Source organism: Fukomys damarensis, unplaced genomic scaffold (assembly GCF_012274545.1).
Source record: "Fukomys damarensis isolate Sample0158 unplaced genomic scaffold, DMR_v1.0_HiC HiC_scaffold_1, whole genome shotgun sequence".
Taxonomy (NCBI): domain Eukaryota; kingdom Metazoa; phylum Chordata; class Mammalia; order Rodentia; family Bathyergidae; genus Fukomys; species Fukomys damarensis.
The window spans coordinates 27,896,562-27,915,741 of NW_022900913.1; the positions used below are offsets into that span (position 1 = coordinate 27,896,562).

General features: G+C 34.0%; 1 protein-coding gene across 5 annotated transcripts in view; it reads right to left on the bottom strand.

Moving 5' to 3' along the window:
• Positions 1–744: 744 nt before the first annotated feature.
• Nadk2 (NAD kinase 2, mitochondrial) overlaps positions 745–19,180 on the bottom strand; it is a 34,102-nt gene continuing 15,666 nt past the window's right edge. For 2 of the 5 annotated variants that reach the window (XM_033759679.1, XM_033759616.1), the window contains exons 7-14: positions 17,626–17,649; positions 15,729–15,807; positions 13,238–13,303; positions 11,604–11,699; positions 6,011–6,066; positions 5,826–5,879; positions 3,478–3,601; positions 745–1,214 (exon numbers count right to left, since the gene is read on the bottom strand). In XM_033759679.1, coding sequence (XP_033615570.1) covers positions 1,076–1,214; positions 3,478–3,601; positions 5,826–5,879; positions 6,011–6,066; positions 11,604–11,699; positions 13,238–13,303; positions 15,729–15,807; positions 17,626–17,649 — 638 coding nt within the window. In that variant the 3' untranslated portion in view covers positions 745–1,075. The remainder of the gene's footprint in view (positions 1,215–3,477; positions 3,602–5,825; positions 5,880–6,010; positions 6,067–11,603; positions 11,700–13,237; positions 13,304–15,728; positions 15,808–17,625; positions 17,650–19,180) is intronic. The other 3 variants (XM_033759652.1, XM_010605470.3, XM_010605472.3) reach the window with 3 other exon arrangements.

The window sequence follows — 19,180 nt, forward strand, 5'->3', positions numbered from 1 at the left end:
TTTTTTGTTAAATATTACAGTATTACTTACTGCAGTAAATCCAAGAATTTTAAAAATAATTTCCTCCAGGAATAAAGGAATTCACATAGTGGGAAAAAAGAAAAGTCATCACATTTTACCCCCCAAAGCTATTATGTAAAGTTTGAAATATGAGATATATGAAACGCATTACAATACTGGATAAAGCAGCTCCAAAAGTAGTTTTACACATTTACTAAAGTACCCATTCTTTTTATGACAATATTCCCAACACTTGAAAATATTTTTTAAAGATTTTGCCAAACCCCTAAGAGACTATGTTTCATTAATTCATCCTTTTAGTCCCTGAATCCATGTTGGAGACCTTTAAAGACAGAAGAGACCTACTGGACTTTAAAAAGATAATCTAAAGTAGCTACTTTAGTATATCTGTAATATCATCATTTTTGTCCCAACAGATGTATTTTACCTGGCAGTGCTGAAATTGAGAATGAAAAATGAAAATACTCCTAAGTAATTTCAAAAATTTTTAAATCAATAAAGATCACATCATTGTGATTTGGAATTAGAAAATTCTTAGCACATATAAAAACCACATTTACCTATTTCAATTAGGTCAATGTCAAGATTTATCAAAATTCTCTATAATCAAAATTTTTACAAATCTTTACTTTTAGGTACTATGAAAAATAAACACTTAAATATGTGACCAACTGCACAAAGGAAGAAAGGGAAGAAAAAAAAAGTTAAAATTTCAAATCCTAAACATTTAATCCTTTATTTAAACCTGCTTAATTTAAAAAGATACAATGTTCTTGGTTACCAACCATAAAAAATAAAAAAATTCACTGGTATCAATTCTAACCTGTTTAGTCCATCTACTTTTTCACACACTCAACATCTTTTTTTTTATTAGAATCCAACAAAAGAATAATGCAAATCTTATTTTCTGTCACCTGTGAGCCTAGGGCAACTAGTCTCAATAGTAACCAAACCATACACACACACACACAAAAAAAAAGCCATATAACTGGTAGTCTGTTTTTCAGTAAAAATATTTTTCCAGTAATCAAAATTTGTCATCTGAGGAAATCCTTCACTGTTCTAGAAGCACAGTTCGAAGCTCATCTTCTTTATCGATCATCATTGAAGCAATTGCCCCATCATTAAACTCAAAAGAAGTTCCTCCATCCACAACCATACAGGCGTCCCAACAACGAGAGCGAACACAAACCCTAGGCAGAAGCATATCAGTAAGTATTAACAGTTTTCTTAACCCTAACAATATAATAACTGAACTTTTATCTGTCTGATCTGGCAAATTATTTGGCCTTGATTTCAAAAACCAAGTAACATGAGAAAATGCATGGCTGTGAACAGTACGGGGACACTGTCACTCTCATCTGTACATGCTCAGGACAGAACCATTCACTAAAATGTTTTAGTGAACAAGGTCAGAAGTGATAAAATTCAAAGGCTGTTTTCATATGATCAGTTATCACAAGTACCTTAAGTACTAAGCAAGTGTTATTTTTTTTTCTCATTGAGTTTATTGGTACATTTGAGATATACAGCAAGTGTTATTTTAACATAAAATTTTTACGTAAAGAACATATATTTAAAAGAGGCACACGTTATTAATGTACACAAATAATGGACACACTTGTGTCATTATCCAAAGCAGCAATCAGTGCCCTCTTCCTGCCACTACCCCTATTCGCTCCCATCCCAAACATACTCACTATCCTATTTTCTATCACTAGTAGTAACAGCTCTGTCTGTTCTTGAGCTTTATATAAATGATATTTTAGCCATGCTAGTGTATGTGGTATCTTCGTACATACTTTAATTTTTCATTTCCCAGATGAATATTAAGCTCAAGCACCTTTTACAAATGGTCTCTGGATAATCCCCTTTACTGAAATTCCTGTGCCTTCCCCATTCTTCTATTGGACTTCATTAATGATTTGCAGGAATTTTTATTTATAGGTTGAATATCCATTTTCTGAAATTCTTGGCTTCAGAAACGTGAGATTTTAGATTTGTTTCAGAATATTATTGTTTTGTGGAATATTAGCATACAAATAATGAAATATCATGGGGGGGCAGACAAACTAAAGTTATGATTCATATATATTTTAACCACAACCTAAATATGATTTTATATCATTTCTAGTACACTACATTTTGACTTATGACCTATCACATGAATATGGAATTTTCTACATATGGCATTATGGCTATTCTCACCAAGTTTTGGATATTGGAAAATTATAATTTCAGATTTTCAGATGCTCAACCTGTACTATATATTTGGCTATGAGCCCATATTGCATATAGGTCCTGCAGATATCTTCCTCTCTCTGTAGCATGCCTTATTATTTGTGTCTTTTATTATAAGTTCTTAATTCTAGTGTAATTCAAGTGATTATTTGTTGTTCAAGTACTTTTCATGACATGTTTAAGAAACCTTTTCCAACTGCCAAAGTACAAAATTACCAAAAATTCAAAATAAGTTTGTATCTTGGAAGGAATCTTTGTAGTCTCATTCAAACTGAGTATAGATTTAATTAATCAAAATTAACTCTCATATGAGTAAGTAAATATTAAGACAGGTTTCCTTTTTACATTTTACCTGGAAAAAAATAAAATATATACTTATAAAAAAATATTCACACTATAAGTGGCATTTTATAATTAACCTGGTCTTTGCTTGCTGAAATGACATTTTCTCATAACTGAGTTTTCTTGTTAGTTTGAAAAATTGGGCAAGATTCTATAAAATAAATTATATTCATTTGAGTATATATTTCTTCTCTCAAAAATAAAAATGAGGGAGGGAGGGCAGGGGTATGGGGAAAAAATGAGAACCAAGACCTGTCATGTAAAGGTACAAGATCCCAATGATGAATTTAACTGTACTGTATACCTAAAATGTACCAATAAACTCAATGAAGAAAATAAATAAATAAATAAAAATGAGGGGCCAGGGATTTAGCTCAGTGGTTCCGGCGCCTACCTCCCAAGCGCAAGGACTCGAGTTCGATCCCCGGTGCCACAAAAGAAAAAAAGGCACTAAAAAAAATAAAAATGAAGCAAATTCAATAGCTGGAGAGTTCACATTAAGGGAAAATCTGAAAGAAATGAATCTTACTCTAACTTAGGTTTTGTATAAATATTTATCCTGCTTTTATTCCACAGCTTACTAAAAAGATTTGCTTTCTAATCAGTTTCTTCTAAAACGATCAATTTTACCTTATTGTGTCTTGACACATAAAAAACAACAAACCAAAATCAACCAATTAAGTAACTATGCCTCTTCTCAGTAACATTTTAGTTTCTCTGAAATCCCAGTTTGAAAGTATATTCCAAGTCAACATGGTTCTTCATTAATTTATAAGTACTCCTTTTCCTACCACATTAAATTTAAACCAACCTTAACACTGCTGCATAATGAATGAATGGGATGAAAATCAAAGTCAGGCCAAGGATGCTTACTTTGAGGAGAAACAACGCTGGCGACTGCTGGAGAAAACTCTGTTTGCTATTGGTTCTCGGATACTGAAAAGTATTTTTGGTTCTTCTGGACTGTACAGCAGTGATTCATTATATTCATCTGTTACTATAAGGAAAAAATATTAGCATATTCAGTGAAGGATGGTCACTTTTCAGAAGTGCAAAACAAAAAAGATGCTATCCCCAATTTAAGTCTGGGAGGAATTTGCTTGGAATTCAACAGCCCCCACTCCCCCCCCACACTTTATAAATGAGTATTAGCTTCCCGAAATAGCCCACAAAAGTATATATCACCCACAATACATAAATAAGTGTAGTATAACTGGGGAAAAATACTAACTACAAAGATAGCAATTAAATTACAATTAGAGAAAATAGGTAGACACACTCACAAGTATCAAAAGTAGAACTTGAGTTGCCACGTTTCCCTGCTAAATTCTTTCCAGAATATTATGTCAAAGAGTTTATAAGGTAACAGTCTTGATATAAAACAGTTTCAAACAATAACAGGCAATAGTCTTTCTCCAATAAAACTGTCATTACTCAAGATATTTTTAGAAATCTTTGGGACCTGATTTTTCCCAAGCTAAGAGGACATGAGGGTTGGCATGCAAAACACAACTGTGTAAGCCAAGCATGGTGACGTGTGCCTCATGCCCCTGTGGCCTCAGCTACACAGATTCTGAAACAGGAGAATCACTTGAGCCCAGGAGTTTGAGGCCAACCTTGGCAATACAGCAACATGCTGCCTCAAAAGAAAGAAAGGAAGGGAAGAAAGGAAAGGGGGAAAGGAGAGAAGAAAGAAAGGAAGTGGGGAGAGGAAAGAAAAAGGAAGAAAGAAACTACCTTATTCACCAGAGTATCATCTGAGTTACTGGTGCTCCTCCACTTACAATGAGGTTTCATCTCTACAAACTCACCATAATCTGAAAATGTTCTAAATTGAAAATGCACTTAATACACCTAACCTATGAAACATCATAGCAATGCAGAACATTAGAGTATGCACTGTTTGCAGCCACCACACAGGATCCTAGGCAGTAAAGCCTATTACCAGCTCAGAAAAAAAAGTCATAGTTTCTATTGAATGTATATCATGTACCATCATGAAGTTGAAAAATTATATGTGGCTCTTTAAAAACAACATTTAATTCATCCCAGAAAAAATAAAAATTTGCTTCCTTAGGAACACATTCACCAGAAATATTCTAGATCTGAAAGAAAATTCAAAGGAATAGTTCCAGAAATGTCAATCAGTGATTGTACAGCTAGCATTCACTACTGCTTCTGAAGATAGTTAAATCTTCAAAGGGATAACATTTATTCAATAAAACTGTTTATTAAAATAAAAATTAATCAGTGCATTTTGCATATACCCTTATTTTATATATGACATAAACCTCAGTCTCTGTGTATGTGCATGTATGTATGTGTGTGTATTTGACTGTCCACTTATCTACTTTTTAGGTTTGCATTTTTTGATTTCCAGATAGCTGCACATATTTATAAGAGAAAATGTGGTATTTTGATTCACATATACACAGGGCAGTGATCAACTCAAGGTAATTAGCATAAACTTCACCTTAAACCTTTACTACTAGTTTCTCTTAGCTCACTTAAAAGACACTTTTGGGCTCTTATCTCTGTGTTCCTTCTTTGTAAGAGAATATCTTTGTCTATGTTTTGTAGCCTGAGTAATTACTTTGAAGATAACATAGTATATTAACTATTGTTAATTCTCTTATTATCTGGTTATAAAATTTTTACTTTTTCATAAAATAAAAAATTTAACACCTTATTATTTCTTTAAGGTTACGTTCTAAGTTAAACTCTACAATTAAGAGTTGATTTTTATACTGTATATGCCCAATTTTGCTTTCTTTGATACAGACTTAATGCTAATCCCCATGATTAAATAATCCTTTTGGTCTCAAATCAAAAGAAAAATCAATCTACTTTAAGGAGCTGAAACCACGAAAAGCAAAACCATGATAAGGAAGTAACTTGCTGCAGTGGCACATGGAATTTAGATATGCATTTTCTATTTGCAAGATACAAATTTCTATTTGCAAGATACAGATTTTTCTATATTACCTATTCCCCAGGACATGTTTATAATTACGTACAATATTTTGGCTTAAGAATTATTATACTTCAGGTCCAATATAAAATCTAGCTTTAATCTTTATATTATTGTTACATTTAAAGTTATTGTATTAAGAACATTTGATTCTATAAACAAAGTATTTTGCTAAACAACTATATACTATCACTCTCAAAATTGATAAACTAAATTAAACTGTTAGTGATTAATATCATTAGTTACTGACCTTTCTCTACCAATTCGCTATTCAATGGAAGATTCAAATTTCCTTGTCGTTTTGCTGTTGAAAGAGGAAAGGTGAATATATTTTCATTAAATACTTTATGTAACAGCTAATATACATTAACATACATATATTATATAACATACTATAATCATATTATAGCATATAATACTTGTTTTGGTACTCACCAATATTTAAAACATCTTCCACAGCCTGACTTGCAACCCTGTTAATATTGAAAGACCTGGAAACAAAAACAACATGATTGTTTTAATTCTAAAAATATGCTAAAAATGTAATGCTTAATATGTAAAGAATTTGTAAGGAATTATTAAGACAAGCTATAAATGAACATAACTAAACACTGACAAATAATGTACTGGTAGGAATACAGAAGTTGCAATTGGAAAGCAATTTATGAACTATCAAAATTTAAAATGAACACATTCTGCATTCTAGCAATTATCTTAAATACATTCCCATGTATAATGTGCAAAGATACATATAAAAATATTTACTGAAGCATTATAACTGTACAACAAATATATAACCATGGGAAGCTGGTTAAATAAATTATAGTTATGATGCTAAAAAGGATATAGCTATACAGTATGATATGGAAGGATAACCAAAATGTTAATTTTTAAAAGGGATTATAGTGTGTGTGTAAAATGAAACAAACACTAGCTTTTCACTATTTTCACTGTGTAGTGAGATAGTAAGAGTTAACTCCCTATACTCTCCAATCTTATACTTTCAGCTTTGGACAAATATGAAAATACTTTGGACATTTTAAGACAAGATGTAGATACAAAGTATTACATTAAAAATTTAAAATCAGTAACATATCAAACTCTTGTTTAAAAACAAAATCTAAGATCTGGTCCTCTCCTACTCACTCTATCTTTCACCACCATCTACCACAGATTTCATGATCTAACCATACCAAACTCTTTCCTACCTCTGTACCTTTGCTCAGACTCAGTATGTGGTATCAAGCAAAACACTGTAAGTTTGCTGTCTTATTCAGTAAATATGTATTCATTAGTATTACTGTTATACACTACAAAGCTCTGAGGGTACTAACCTGGCTCAAGGAAAGGATTCAACACTGAACAAAAAAATGTTAAAAGCAAGGGAGAGACACCCAGAGCAGAGGGTAAATGAAAAAACGGAAATGAAGTATTTGTAAATAGGGAAGGGGGGAGGGGGTGAAGGGAGGGCAGGGACAAGGGGAAAAAATGAGAACCAAGACCTGTCATGTAAAGGTACAAGATCCCAATGATGAATGTAACTGTACCGTATACCTAAAATGTACCAATAAACTCAATGAGAGAAAAAAAAAAAGCAAGGGAGATAATGAGTCATATTCTAAAATCTAAAAGTCATACAAAAACAAATTATTGGGCTGGAGATTTAGCTCAGCAGCACAGTGTTTGCCTGAGGTCCTCAGTTTGATCCCAGATACAAAAAAAATTATGATTATTAGAGTTCAAATAAATGTCAGAAGATTTAATGACTAATATATCTTTATAGTAAACACAGAATTCTTATAACAGCTTACTATAATGTTCCAAAACTGAATTATTAGGGATACCACAAACCAACACTAAACAAAAATTCTCTGAACTGGACTTATATTAACATTAGTTTTCTAAGGTTGTAACCAGGACTTTAGTCAGTTCAGTCTACCTTTGGGATCAATAAGTTATGTTCTAAATCAAAGACATACTAAAATTCCATCTCATAAAAATGTCCTCTCAGCCAGGCACATTGACAACACGCATGTAATCTTAGAGGGAGGGTGCTAAGGCAGGAAGACTGCAAATTGGAGGTCAGCTTGGGCAACTTTGTGAGACCCATCTCAAAATTTTTAAAATATTACTGGAGGTGTAGCTCAGTGGTACAGCGCTTGCCTAATACTAGGCACTGGGTCCAATGCCCAGTATCATAAAACAAAACACAACAAACAAATCAACCCCCAACCTTAAGTCTGACACAGCAGAATATATTCAGGAGGAGGAAGGAGAGCAGCCTTAGGAATAAACTAATTGAAATATGGTGATTCCATTCTGACTTCTAGTGTGACGGATAAACCATGTAATACACTGGCTTGAAGACTGAGCTAACAGACAATTCAAACATTTGCTATTCAATACAACCCCTGTATCTGAACCCTGTAAAATAATTTTTGAGAAACCAAATATAGGAATCCTAAACCCTTTTCTTTTCCTTAGACATATAGTTAAGTTTTAGTTTCTAGTCCCTCTCACCATATAACCATGTGAGTTCTAGCTAAAGGAATCAAGAGTGGATGTGATGGGCAGCACTTCCAAGCCTGGCTCACCAGCCTCCCGGGGGGTTCTCCATGGTCTTTTTCTGTGGCTTGACACAAATGAACACCGTGACTTCAGGAGCTATGTTTAGAAGATGGCATGGGCAAAGATGGAAGGAGCCTGGCTCCTTGAATTGCTGCTGGAAGGAAAGCTACCTACCAATTACTCACTCTGTGCTTTATGAGAATAGGAAATAAACTTCTACTATGTGGAGCCATTATGTTACAACAACTAGCTTACCCTGAGTTACACATTTCCATATTTCTGTATTACAAGTATGCACTGACATGGTCATGTAAAAAATTTTTATTTATCAAAAAAAAAAAAAAAAAAAAAAAAAAAAAAAAAAAAAAGAAAGAAAAAAGAAAACAAGACTATCTTAACTTTTTCCTTCCAGTGAATCCTCAGGGCTTTGCAGTTTAAAGTTAAGTCTCTGATTTAAATCCTGACTTCACCATTTATTAGCCACATAGCTTGGAGCAAGTCAGTTAACTTAAGAGACTTCATACTCTTTAATGAAAATAAGATCACCTACCTCCAGAGTATTTGTGATAATTTAAATAATGCAATTACATGGAACCAATAAAGTACTAAGAAGTAGTATGTGATAAAATAAATTATGATGTATAGAAATGTACAGATTTCTCCCAGTCCCTCTTGCTCCCAAGGTTCTCTTCTCTCTCTGCATATTCCAAAGAGAAAGAACAAAAGACATATCTCAGCAAAAAGCTCATCAGTAACAAGAAGGAAGAGGACAGAGAGTTAGAGACAAGCAAGGTGCTCAAAGCAAGAGCTTAAGGATAGAATGTGGAATTCTACTCTAGAGTATTTTGTTAACCAATACAGAGAAGGCTGAAATTCTAATCTCAGCCTTACTTATTTAAATGTAACATGTAGCTCTGGTTATAACATGTATCTCACTGTAAAGGTCCTGGGTTCAATCCCCAGTACAGGGTGGTGGTGGGGATTAACCATGATTGCTAGTCTTTATGTCATTATTGCTAAAAACTTGACAACTGAAACTATCAAATTCACATACACACACACACACACACACACACCCCTCACACCCTCACTTTCCAAAGGAAAGTCAAAGCCCAACTACATTTAGCAAAAGCACTATTTAAGATTAGCAAGTTTCTTGATAATTTTTCAGTTCATCAAAACTGCTATAATTTGAGTATGTCCCCTAAAGTTCACATCAGAAAATCTACAGTGCAACAGTATTGAGAGAGGGAAACTATGAAGGAATTAGATCACAAGTGCTCTGCCTACATGAGTGCATTAATGCTGTTAACTCAGGGCAGGTTCCTGACAGAAGAATGAGTTCAGTCCCCTCTCTCCCATCTTCTGCAATAGGATGATGCAGCAAGAAGCCCCTCACTAGGTGCTGGCAACGTGATAACAGTCTCGCCAGCTAACTGTGAGAATAAACTTTTGTTCTTTATAAATTACCCACTCAGCGGTATTCTCAAAATAATATGAAACAGACTAAGACAACAATGATTCAACTTTCAACTGTGACTTCTATAGATGTCTTAGAAGCTCTCTTCTCCATTTAAAAGCTGACTACCTTGTAAGACAGCACAAGTAATGACAGTGAAAAAAGTACTCAAGCATACTGTGCTCGTTATCCCAGTTCTGATACTAGTTGTGTGAGTTGGCTTAAATTGTTATCTTTGCTAAACTTCCGTGTCTCACCCTCACACATACAACCTGTACTGGGGATTAAACCCAGGGCCTCTGCACTGAGCTATATCCCTCCTGCCCCCTTCTTTTTTGAGACAGGATCTTACTAAGTGGCTAAGGTGCCCAGGCTGGACTGGAACTTGAAATTCTCCTGCCTCATCCTCAATGACAGCTGGAATTACAGGCTTGTTCCATCAGGCCGAGTTAACTTCAACTTCCTCTTTACAAAAAAGAATAGTACTAGGGACTGGGGATTTAGATTAGTGGTTTGGCTATCTGCCTCACAAGTGCAAGGTCCCAAGTTCAATCCCCAGTACTCCCCCCAAAAAAAGGGATAGTACTATATATCCTTTCAGGATTTCTGTAGAGATCAATGCATACAAAATGTGTGATACTTTTGACTGCATAAAATAGAAACATAGAGTATCTCAGAAGTTCAGAAGATAAAGTAATATATCTATTCCATGTCTCACATCTTGCAAATAAGGAAACTTATAAAGGGTTACAAAACTAGGTACTGGTTTAAGCAGCTGTCCTAACCCCCAGGCCAATATCCTCTTCAATCATAGCACTGTGCCCATTTGAATAGATGAGAATGCTGGGGGAAGACAAGGGAAAGAATTTGGGGAACAATTTGTAATTCTCATTTCAGTTTCAACAGGTAGCATACTGTTTTCCATAAAAATATGCTACCATGATAAATGAAAGCTGTTAATTATGTTTTTAATTTAATCTATGAGATAGTTATAAAATAATTTTAGAGCATATTACATGGTTACATTTATTTTTTCAAATAATTATTAGAAAAGTCATTTTAGAAATGTTTCTCTTGTCTATAGCCATACTACCCTGAACACACCCGATTTCATCTGATCTCGAAAGCTAAGCAGGGTCGGGCCTGGTTAGTACTTGAGTGGAAGAAATGTTCCTCTCACTTGACCTCAGGAAAATGAGATGTTAACTTATCATTTTAAATACTTGGGTTTTTTCCAAAATATTATTTTGTTTGATGAAGACAGTTTTTTTAAAAAAAAATTGTAGTTATTTAATATAGTACTTATGAATGAAATGATACGATGCCTAAAAATTACTTCAGAATAACATAGGATAAAGAACATCAGTAAGTTTAGGATACCAACAACAAAAAAAAACAGGCAGATCGATAATTACTAAGTTGCCTAGTGTGTAAATGGGGGTTCATTACACTTTGTCTATTTTTATATAAAGAAAAATACCAGTCACCAGTTCAAATCCCTTAAGTTGCTCAAACTAGCTACATATTAGCATATTAGATAATAAGATGACAGGTGCTATAATAGCACTGTGAAGAAAGTGGTAGGGAAAAGCAAAATAGGGATTAATTTACTGCTTATGAATGAGCATTAATGAAGATTTCCTAAAGAGAATGACATTTGAAGTCTGATTTTTCAACTAATGGATGGAGAGTGGAGAGTGTTCAGGCATTTGGAGCAGGAAGAAGTTGGCAGAGAGAAAACAAAAAGCCAAGAGAGATTAAACCATGTGCTAGGAATTGCAAGTATCCTGCTGCAGTGTCTTCAGTGTGCTGATGGGTAGGTGTTAGGGCAGAGCAGGAAATGAGGCCAGTAAGGTACTCAGTAAGTGAATGGAGCAGAAACTAGGTCACCTACATAACACTGAGCTACCTCATGCATAGTAGGTACACCAACATGAGATATCAAATAAATTATGTATTTAAAATATTTCATAAACCTCGACAAGCAACATCCCAACTTACCAGGCCTTTGATCCTGTCCCAGTACACAAATTGAGCCCTGAACTCTTCTGTTTCTCCCACGGGCCATCATCCACTGAGATCTCATAGTAGGACGCCCTGTGAACAGAGAACATAAAATGATTTTTGCTGAGCTTGCAGCTCACAGTAAATGAAAAAGACACAATCTTCTTTACAACTGATGAAATCTAAGTCAGTCAGCTTCACCAAGACATATCTTCTTATTGACACACACATTATGCCTCTAATTCCAAAGTTAATTAAGTGCAAAAGAAGAAAACATTTTTTTGTATGTCTGGGCGCCTTTCTGATCTACGTGCTCCTCGGTATCGATATTTTAATACATCAAACAGGGCCTCGTCAATTTTTACCTAGCATGGCTACTACTACTTTTATGGAATCCAACACATACAGAGCTCCATCTCAAGAGTTCAAAAAGGAAAACAGGGATCTCAGATGAATTTCATTTTCATGGCTAGTCCTTGATATATCTAAATCTATGTAATGCATGGAATTATCAATTCTTCCTTCTAAACTCGTTTCTTCAGTTATACTGTATGTTAATGGTGCTAATGTACTTTTTGAATTGGTAGTAATCTAACAGAGACAAAAAGCTGAAAAGAAAAAAATTTAGATCACGTTAGATTAGTAGACAAATTAGAATAAAATTAGAACTAATTTCTTTCTTTTTTTTTTGAAACTGGGTTCTCTCTATGTAGTCTAGGCTGGCCTTGAACCTGCGATCTTCCTGCCTCAGCCTCCCCAGTGTTAGATGACAGGGGTGTATCACCACAACCTGCTTGAACTAATTTCTTAAGAGATTAACATTTCTTAAGCCGGGGATTTAGCCCAGTGGTTCCAGCGCCTGCCTTGCCAGCGTAAGGTCCTGAGTTCAATCCCCTGTACCAAAAAAAAAAGATTAACATTTCTTAGACTATTTTATAAGTATATAATTAAGTTCTCTGACACCAGCAAAAATTGCACTATTCTTTAACCCCAAATATGTGGAATGATTTCTAACTACTCAAAGAACTTTAGAACTATGTAAACGCCTATTTTGTAAATTCTGTTTTAAAATAATGGTATCACTGATCAACGCAGGATTATTTGTTCTCCATCAACTAAAAAAAATTAATGCCTTAACACAGCTTTTCAAAATAATGACAACTATTAGACACTCTTGCTAACACACTCTACAGATAAAACTTTATTTTAACCCTTATAATTTCTCCTGCAAGATCCTAATTTGTGAGGTACACATGGAACAACTCTATATTTGTTTCTCTGAAGTTAGCGTTCCTTATAAAAACAAAAGACAGCAAGCCCAATATTCACATTTAATCTACTTCATATCTTTGTTAAGTCTTCTTAGAAAATGAACATCGGGAATGTGTTATGTATAGACAAGCTAGCCAAATACAAAGAAATGGCTAAAAAAAGGGATTAGAATTAAATGGGAAAGAGTGGAAGAAAAGCAGCAGTGGAGAGGAAGAAAAGCATAGTCAGTTAAGAGATGTCAAGTTCAAAACAATGAGCAAATTTAGTGTCATTCTCACATGCAGGTTTATTGAGATTAGTTAATTCACAGAACTTTTGTTTGGGGGAAGATTATTTTTTAAGGCAGCAATAAAACTCACATTCCCTTTAGAGTGGGTATACTTCTTCTTAAATTGTCCACTGCTACAGCCCAAGAATAAGACATTCTAGGTTAGAACAAATAGGAGAAAAGAAAAAAAAAATTGGGCTTTTAAAATGTTCTTAAATCTAAGAACATTATAAATGAGAGAGGAATAATATTGCTGCACCTCATATTTTCCAAGCAAACTACCAAAGTTTTATGAACATAATAAAGCCTCAATACAGGGTATGAACTCAGAAATAATGGGCTTATATAATAGTTTCAATGCTAAGTATATAACATTGGGCATGTTGTTTGAACCTTCCAAATTCCAGTTTTTTCCACTAATAACTAACTTATCATAGGAATGCTATAAGCATTAAATGAGATTACACAATACAAAAAGCTTGACATACAGCAGGCAAATAAATTTTCTTTTTCTACCTCATCATCACAGAATCTTCAGAAGTAAGTTCTAATACCTTCGGTGGTTACAATGTGTTCAAGAGTATGTGAAGCCCACCCAATGCTGCCTTTATTTTAGTAAAGATATCAGGTGAAGCATCAAAAAACACAAAAAGAAGCAGCATCAGACACTACCCTATGGGACTTAACTGATTCCCCCAAGTGTATCATCTAATCCCAGTTTTCCTCCTTTCATAAGTTATTTAATTTTTTAGTAAGTACAAAGTATAAGGCATTGCTAGTAAAAGCTCTCATAGCAGTTAACTACATATTTAAAATATAGAAACAGAATAAAATAAGCCATTAAATGGCTTGCCTAGAGTAAGCAAAGCATAAACAGAAAACATTTATTTTTGTCATCCATTTAACTTAATGGATTTTTCATCAATCTCATTTGAAGTTATTGTTCTGTCTTATGTCTTTTGGTAGTAATGACCAGATTACATCACTAATTAGTTACATCTTCTCCTCTCTTCTGTCACATGACAGTACCTCTTATCTCCATATTGCTTCAAACTGCGTGTGACACAAAAAGCTTTATATATAGCAAAAGTTTTACCATGTTAAATTAAAATTTACATTTAATTTCCTTTAAATATTTTATTTCTTTGAAAAATAAACTTCACTTTTAACATTAAAATTGGCTAGGATCAGCTAGTTACTTCAAGCTGGTAAGTATGTCACACATAAAGCTTTACAAAAAAAAATCTGGCCAATAACTTAAGCCTAAATTATATTTCATTTGAACGAAACAGATTTAATCAGTAATGAAATTCATACTACAATTTCACAGTCTTAATAAGGAACTCTATTAATTCTAATTTTTGCTAATAATTGTTAAAATCTCTAACTGTCAATACTCACTACACTTCCCTTCTGATCTGTTACACTAAAAAGGGCACATCGCCACCTACTCAGCAATCCCATCAAATTGCCTAGTCTGAGTCAGGCACAGTGACACATCTTAAATCCCAATACTTGAAAAACTGAAGTTAAGAGGATTTCAAGTTCAAGGACAGCCTGGGATACACAGTGAGATCCTGTCATAAGCAAAAGCAAAAAAAACAAAAAAACAAAAAAAAAAAAAACAGTCTAATCTAAGGTAGTGAAAAAAGTCATAAAGATCTAAAATAAGGGACATTTTTCAAACCACATGGCTTAGACTACTCAGAAATACTGCTGTCATAAATAACAAAACAGGAATGGGACTAAGGAATTATTCTTAGTTAATTTTAAAGAGTCATAATGGCAAACTGGCCAAAAACAATGTGTTATTCTTGACTGGGTCCCAAATAAAAACAAGTAAACAGATCAACTTTAAAGGATATTGAAGAAATTTTATTTTTTAATTAACTTATTTATTTTATATTTACTTATTTTGAGACAGGGTCTCACTATTGTAGTTTACACTGCCCTGGAACTCACTATGTAGCCCAGGCTGGTCTCGAACTCGTAGCGATCCTCCTGTCACAGCCTCATGAGAGCTGGGATTACTGGCATGCACCATCACACCCAGCTTTAATTTTTTTTTTTTTTTTTTTTTTTTTTGAGACAAGGTCTTACTATGTTTCCCAGGCTGGCCTTGAATTCCTGGGATCAAGTGATCCTTCCACCTCAGCATCCTAGGTAGGTGGGACTACAGGTGCACACCACGACACCTAGCTCTAGTGGAGAAATTGTAAGGACTGTAAGGACTGTAACGTCTATAGAAGTTCTGTATCAAATGCAAATATATATCTAGTATATCACACTCTAAACATTTACAAAACATCTGTATAAAAGATGCTACAAAATGATCCCATAAAGAAACCTGAATAACTCAGTTTAGTGTAGGGTTTTCATCAACTTTTTGGGTCACAGAATGTTATTTTCCCTGAATGTGTATTAATGTGCATCATGGTTTAGAAAAAAATTCATTAAATAATTAATTTGTTCATCATACAGTATTATTTAAAAATCTTAGCTAAGTTGTAGAAATTAAATAAATACCCCAAAAAAGTCCTACAACATTAGATTCCACATTGAAGATCACGGTTTAAAAGTACCTGGATGAAAGACTCTCCCCAATGAAGACTTCATTTAGTGCTCTCACTGGCAAAAGCTGGGGTCCTGAAGCCTCAGACCCTGAAGTATTGGGGGAAAAAATTCCAAATTAGCTCCATAAATTTTAGAAATATTACATAAAAATTATAAAGCATTAAAGCTTGTGTAGTTTTAATAGAATTGTATTATTTAATGTAATTCACATAAATATTTCTTAAAGTAATATAAACCTTAAAGTTTATATTATCTAGCCTTTAACCAACAAATGAAGCTTCTATTACTCCAAAATAATCTTAATTCTACTTGAAACAATTTTTTAAAAGTCATAAAATATATTTATACAATTCGTAAGATTCCTGTCAGTTTTACCTTGAAAGCTTTAGAGTCAGAACTGACCAAAGTACTTCCAAAGAAGCACCACCTTGGATTAAAGAAGCTAATTATAGGAACTAAACTAGATATGTTAAAAGATCTTTAATGTTTTGTTATTGTTACTGTTTTCAAATAGAAAACGTCAAAAGTATTTTTAGCACCAGCAGCACTGAAGAAACACTGCCCTAACTTCCTTCAGGCCTCTTAAACTATATCATTTTTTCTTCTTTTAATCTATAAGACTGGTGCACACTTTAACTAATTTTCTGTGATTATATATAATTCCATCATAGAAAACCATCCAAAGGACTCACAATGCCTTTTGAATCAACTGTGACTGTCATCTTCCTAGAATCTCCTTTACTTTCTGTCTATTATCAGCTTCCAACTAGAAATGCCAATCTCATCTCATCATCAATGGTAGCAGTTTAGGAGACTGCACTCAGTCTCCCACCAGGCAAGCACAATGGAACAACTTCACTTTGCTGTTCCCTGTACTGACTCTTAAGTCAGTGATTAAAAGTCCATCTCAAATGTGGCAGGCAGCCTCCAAGATAGCCTCAGTGATTCTTGTTTTGTGGTACTCATACCATTATGAATAAACACTCTCCTACATCAGACCAGGACTGTCCTATGTGAGCAATAAAACATGTCAGAAGTGATGTCATATACCACTTCTGAGATTACATTAGAAAAGACACTATGGTTTCCTTCATCATCACTCTCTTTTTCTTAGCTCACTTGCTATGACGGAACACATGTCCAAAGATATGGCCTTTGGAGAGACGAGTGTGCAGAAGAACTGAAGCTTCCTGCTAGCAGCATGTGCTGAGCTGAGTCAATCCGCCAGTCCAGTCACATCTTCAGATAATACCACCCTCATGGTTGACAGCTTGACCTCACCTCCTGAGAGACTCTGAACCAGAACTAGCCAGTTATGACGTTCCTGCATTCTTGACTTTCACAATCTATGTAAGATTATAAATATTTATGTTTAAGATGCTAAATTTTGAGGAAATTTGTTACACAGCAATAAAGACCTTACACACATTAGTTATTGAATACACTGAAAAAGCCCTTCTCCTAAAACAAGATCCTCCATGTTCTCTGTATTATTCTCCCCAAAAGATATTGAAGATTCAGTAGAAAACTCAGAAGCCTTAGAATATGCCAGAGCCACTATTTGGAAGGAGCCTGGGCTACCCGAACACCCTTCGCATAATGAGTTGAGCTAGTAAGAAACCTTAAATTGCATTAAGGCACTGACATATCTGGATATATTTGGTGAAACCAATTCACCTCTCCAAATTTATATGACTAGCCTGGCAAATAAGAAAGTTAGTAGTTACATGACTAGAACTTAGAAGAAGAAAATAAATAATTCAACCCTACCAGATCCTCCTGCAGTTGTACTGATAATAATAAATGAGTTTTTATTAACTTGTACACAGATATAAACTGGGTAAAGATCAGTTATATTATATAAGATAGAAAACTTCATTTATAGCTAGGTACTATGGTACACACCTGTAATCCCAGTTACTTGGGAGGCTGAGGAAGGAAGGAGGATCACAAATTTGAGGCCAACTTAGAAAACTTAGTGAGACCCTGTCTCAAAACAAAAAAATACAAGTAAATATATAAAAAGAGCTAAGGATGTAGCTCAGTCCTCTTGATTTTGGAAAAAAACTGTTTTCATTTGTTTAAAGTTATATTGTCTCTTTTTTTAAGGTGAAAGGTTAAAAAACAAGAATTTTTTCCCTTCTCTCTGTTCTTTTGCTTTAAATTAGAAAGTTAATTCAAGAATCAAATGTTAGTATATTTATAATCTAAACTTATTCTGTATTCAAAAATCTCAAATGGAAGCTTCTTGGAAAGTATTTCTGGCAGCCTGAAGAGAATATAAACCGGAAATAGACTATATACCCTGAAATTGCTTTGGATTTTTTCTCAAAAAACAAAGATACAAAAAAACCTTCTAAAAACAACAAAAACAGTCCTGTATATTAGTATCTAATATTGCACTGGTAAAAACCATATAAGTGTTAATGGAAATTATAGTAATATAATTGTAACAACAATATCTAACATAGCTACTAGCAAATTTAAAGCTATCCTGATTCCAAACATTTTAGATATAAAATAACCTGCTCCAACACCACTACTACTATCTCCTTCTCTCTGGAAGCCAGCAATATTTGTTTCTTCCCTGGTTGCTGAAAACTGTGGATTCCTTCAATTCAGATTCTTCCCTACATTTTGAGAAATTTTCTTGCATTATTGTTTTAGTTAGAACATTTTTTTTTCTTTTTCTAAAACTACCATTAATCAGGTTTAAATATCTTGCACGGTGAGTTATCACTAAGTTTATATGTACTTGTTTTTAGGGGTTTTGTTTTTGGTTTTTGCTTTACTGAGGATTGGCAGGTTCTCTAGCACTAAGATACATCCCTATTCCCTGTTAAAATTTTGAAAAAGGGTCTCATCAACTTGTCCCCTGGCTGGCCTCAAATTTCCAATCCTCCGGCGTTAAGCCTCCCAAATAGTTGCAATCACAGGTATGCAACACCATGGCTGGCCATCATTGTTTCAATATATAAAATGTGAATTTAATTTATAAATGAAACCCAGTGAATCCAAGACATGTATCTGAACAGTGACTCTCTGTATGCCAATCTATCTTTTCCTAAAATTATATGCCTTAAAGAAAAGTGCCAATCTTTTAGAGGTAGCAGTAACATGTTTAAGTGAGAGATACAATAAAACTTCTAGTGATGATTTTAAAATCTTAACAGTTACTGAAGACTTTCAAAAAAACAATGAACATAATTTTGGGGCACTAGTGGTACTGAGGATTAAACCCAAGGAGCACTGAGTTTTAACTACTAGAAAAAGTGGGAAAGTATGGCTAATAATCCAGAAATAGTTCCAAGCTGAGAATTCACCTTAATACTCATATTTTTAAAAAGAGGGGCCAGGGATTTAGCTCAGCAGTTCAGTGGCCTGACTTGCAAGCGCACAAGGACCAGAGTTCAATCCCTGGTACCAAAAAAAAAAAAAAAAAAAAAAAAAAAAAAAAAAA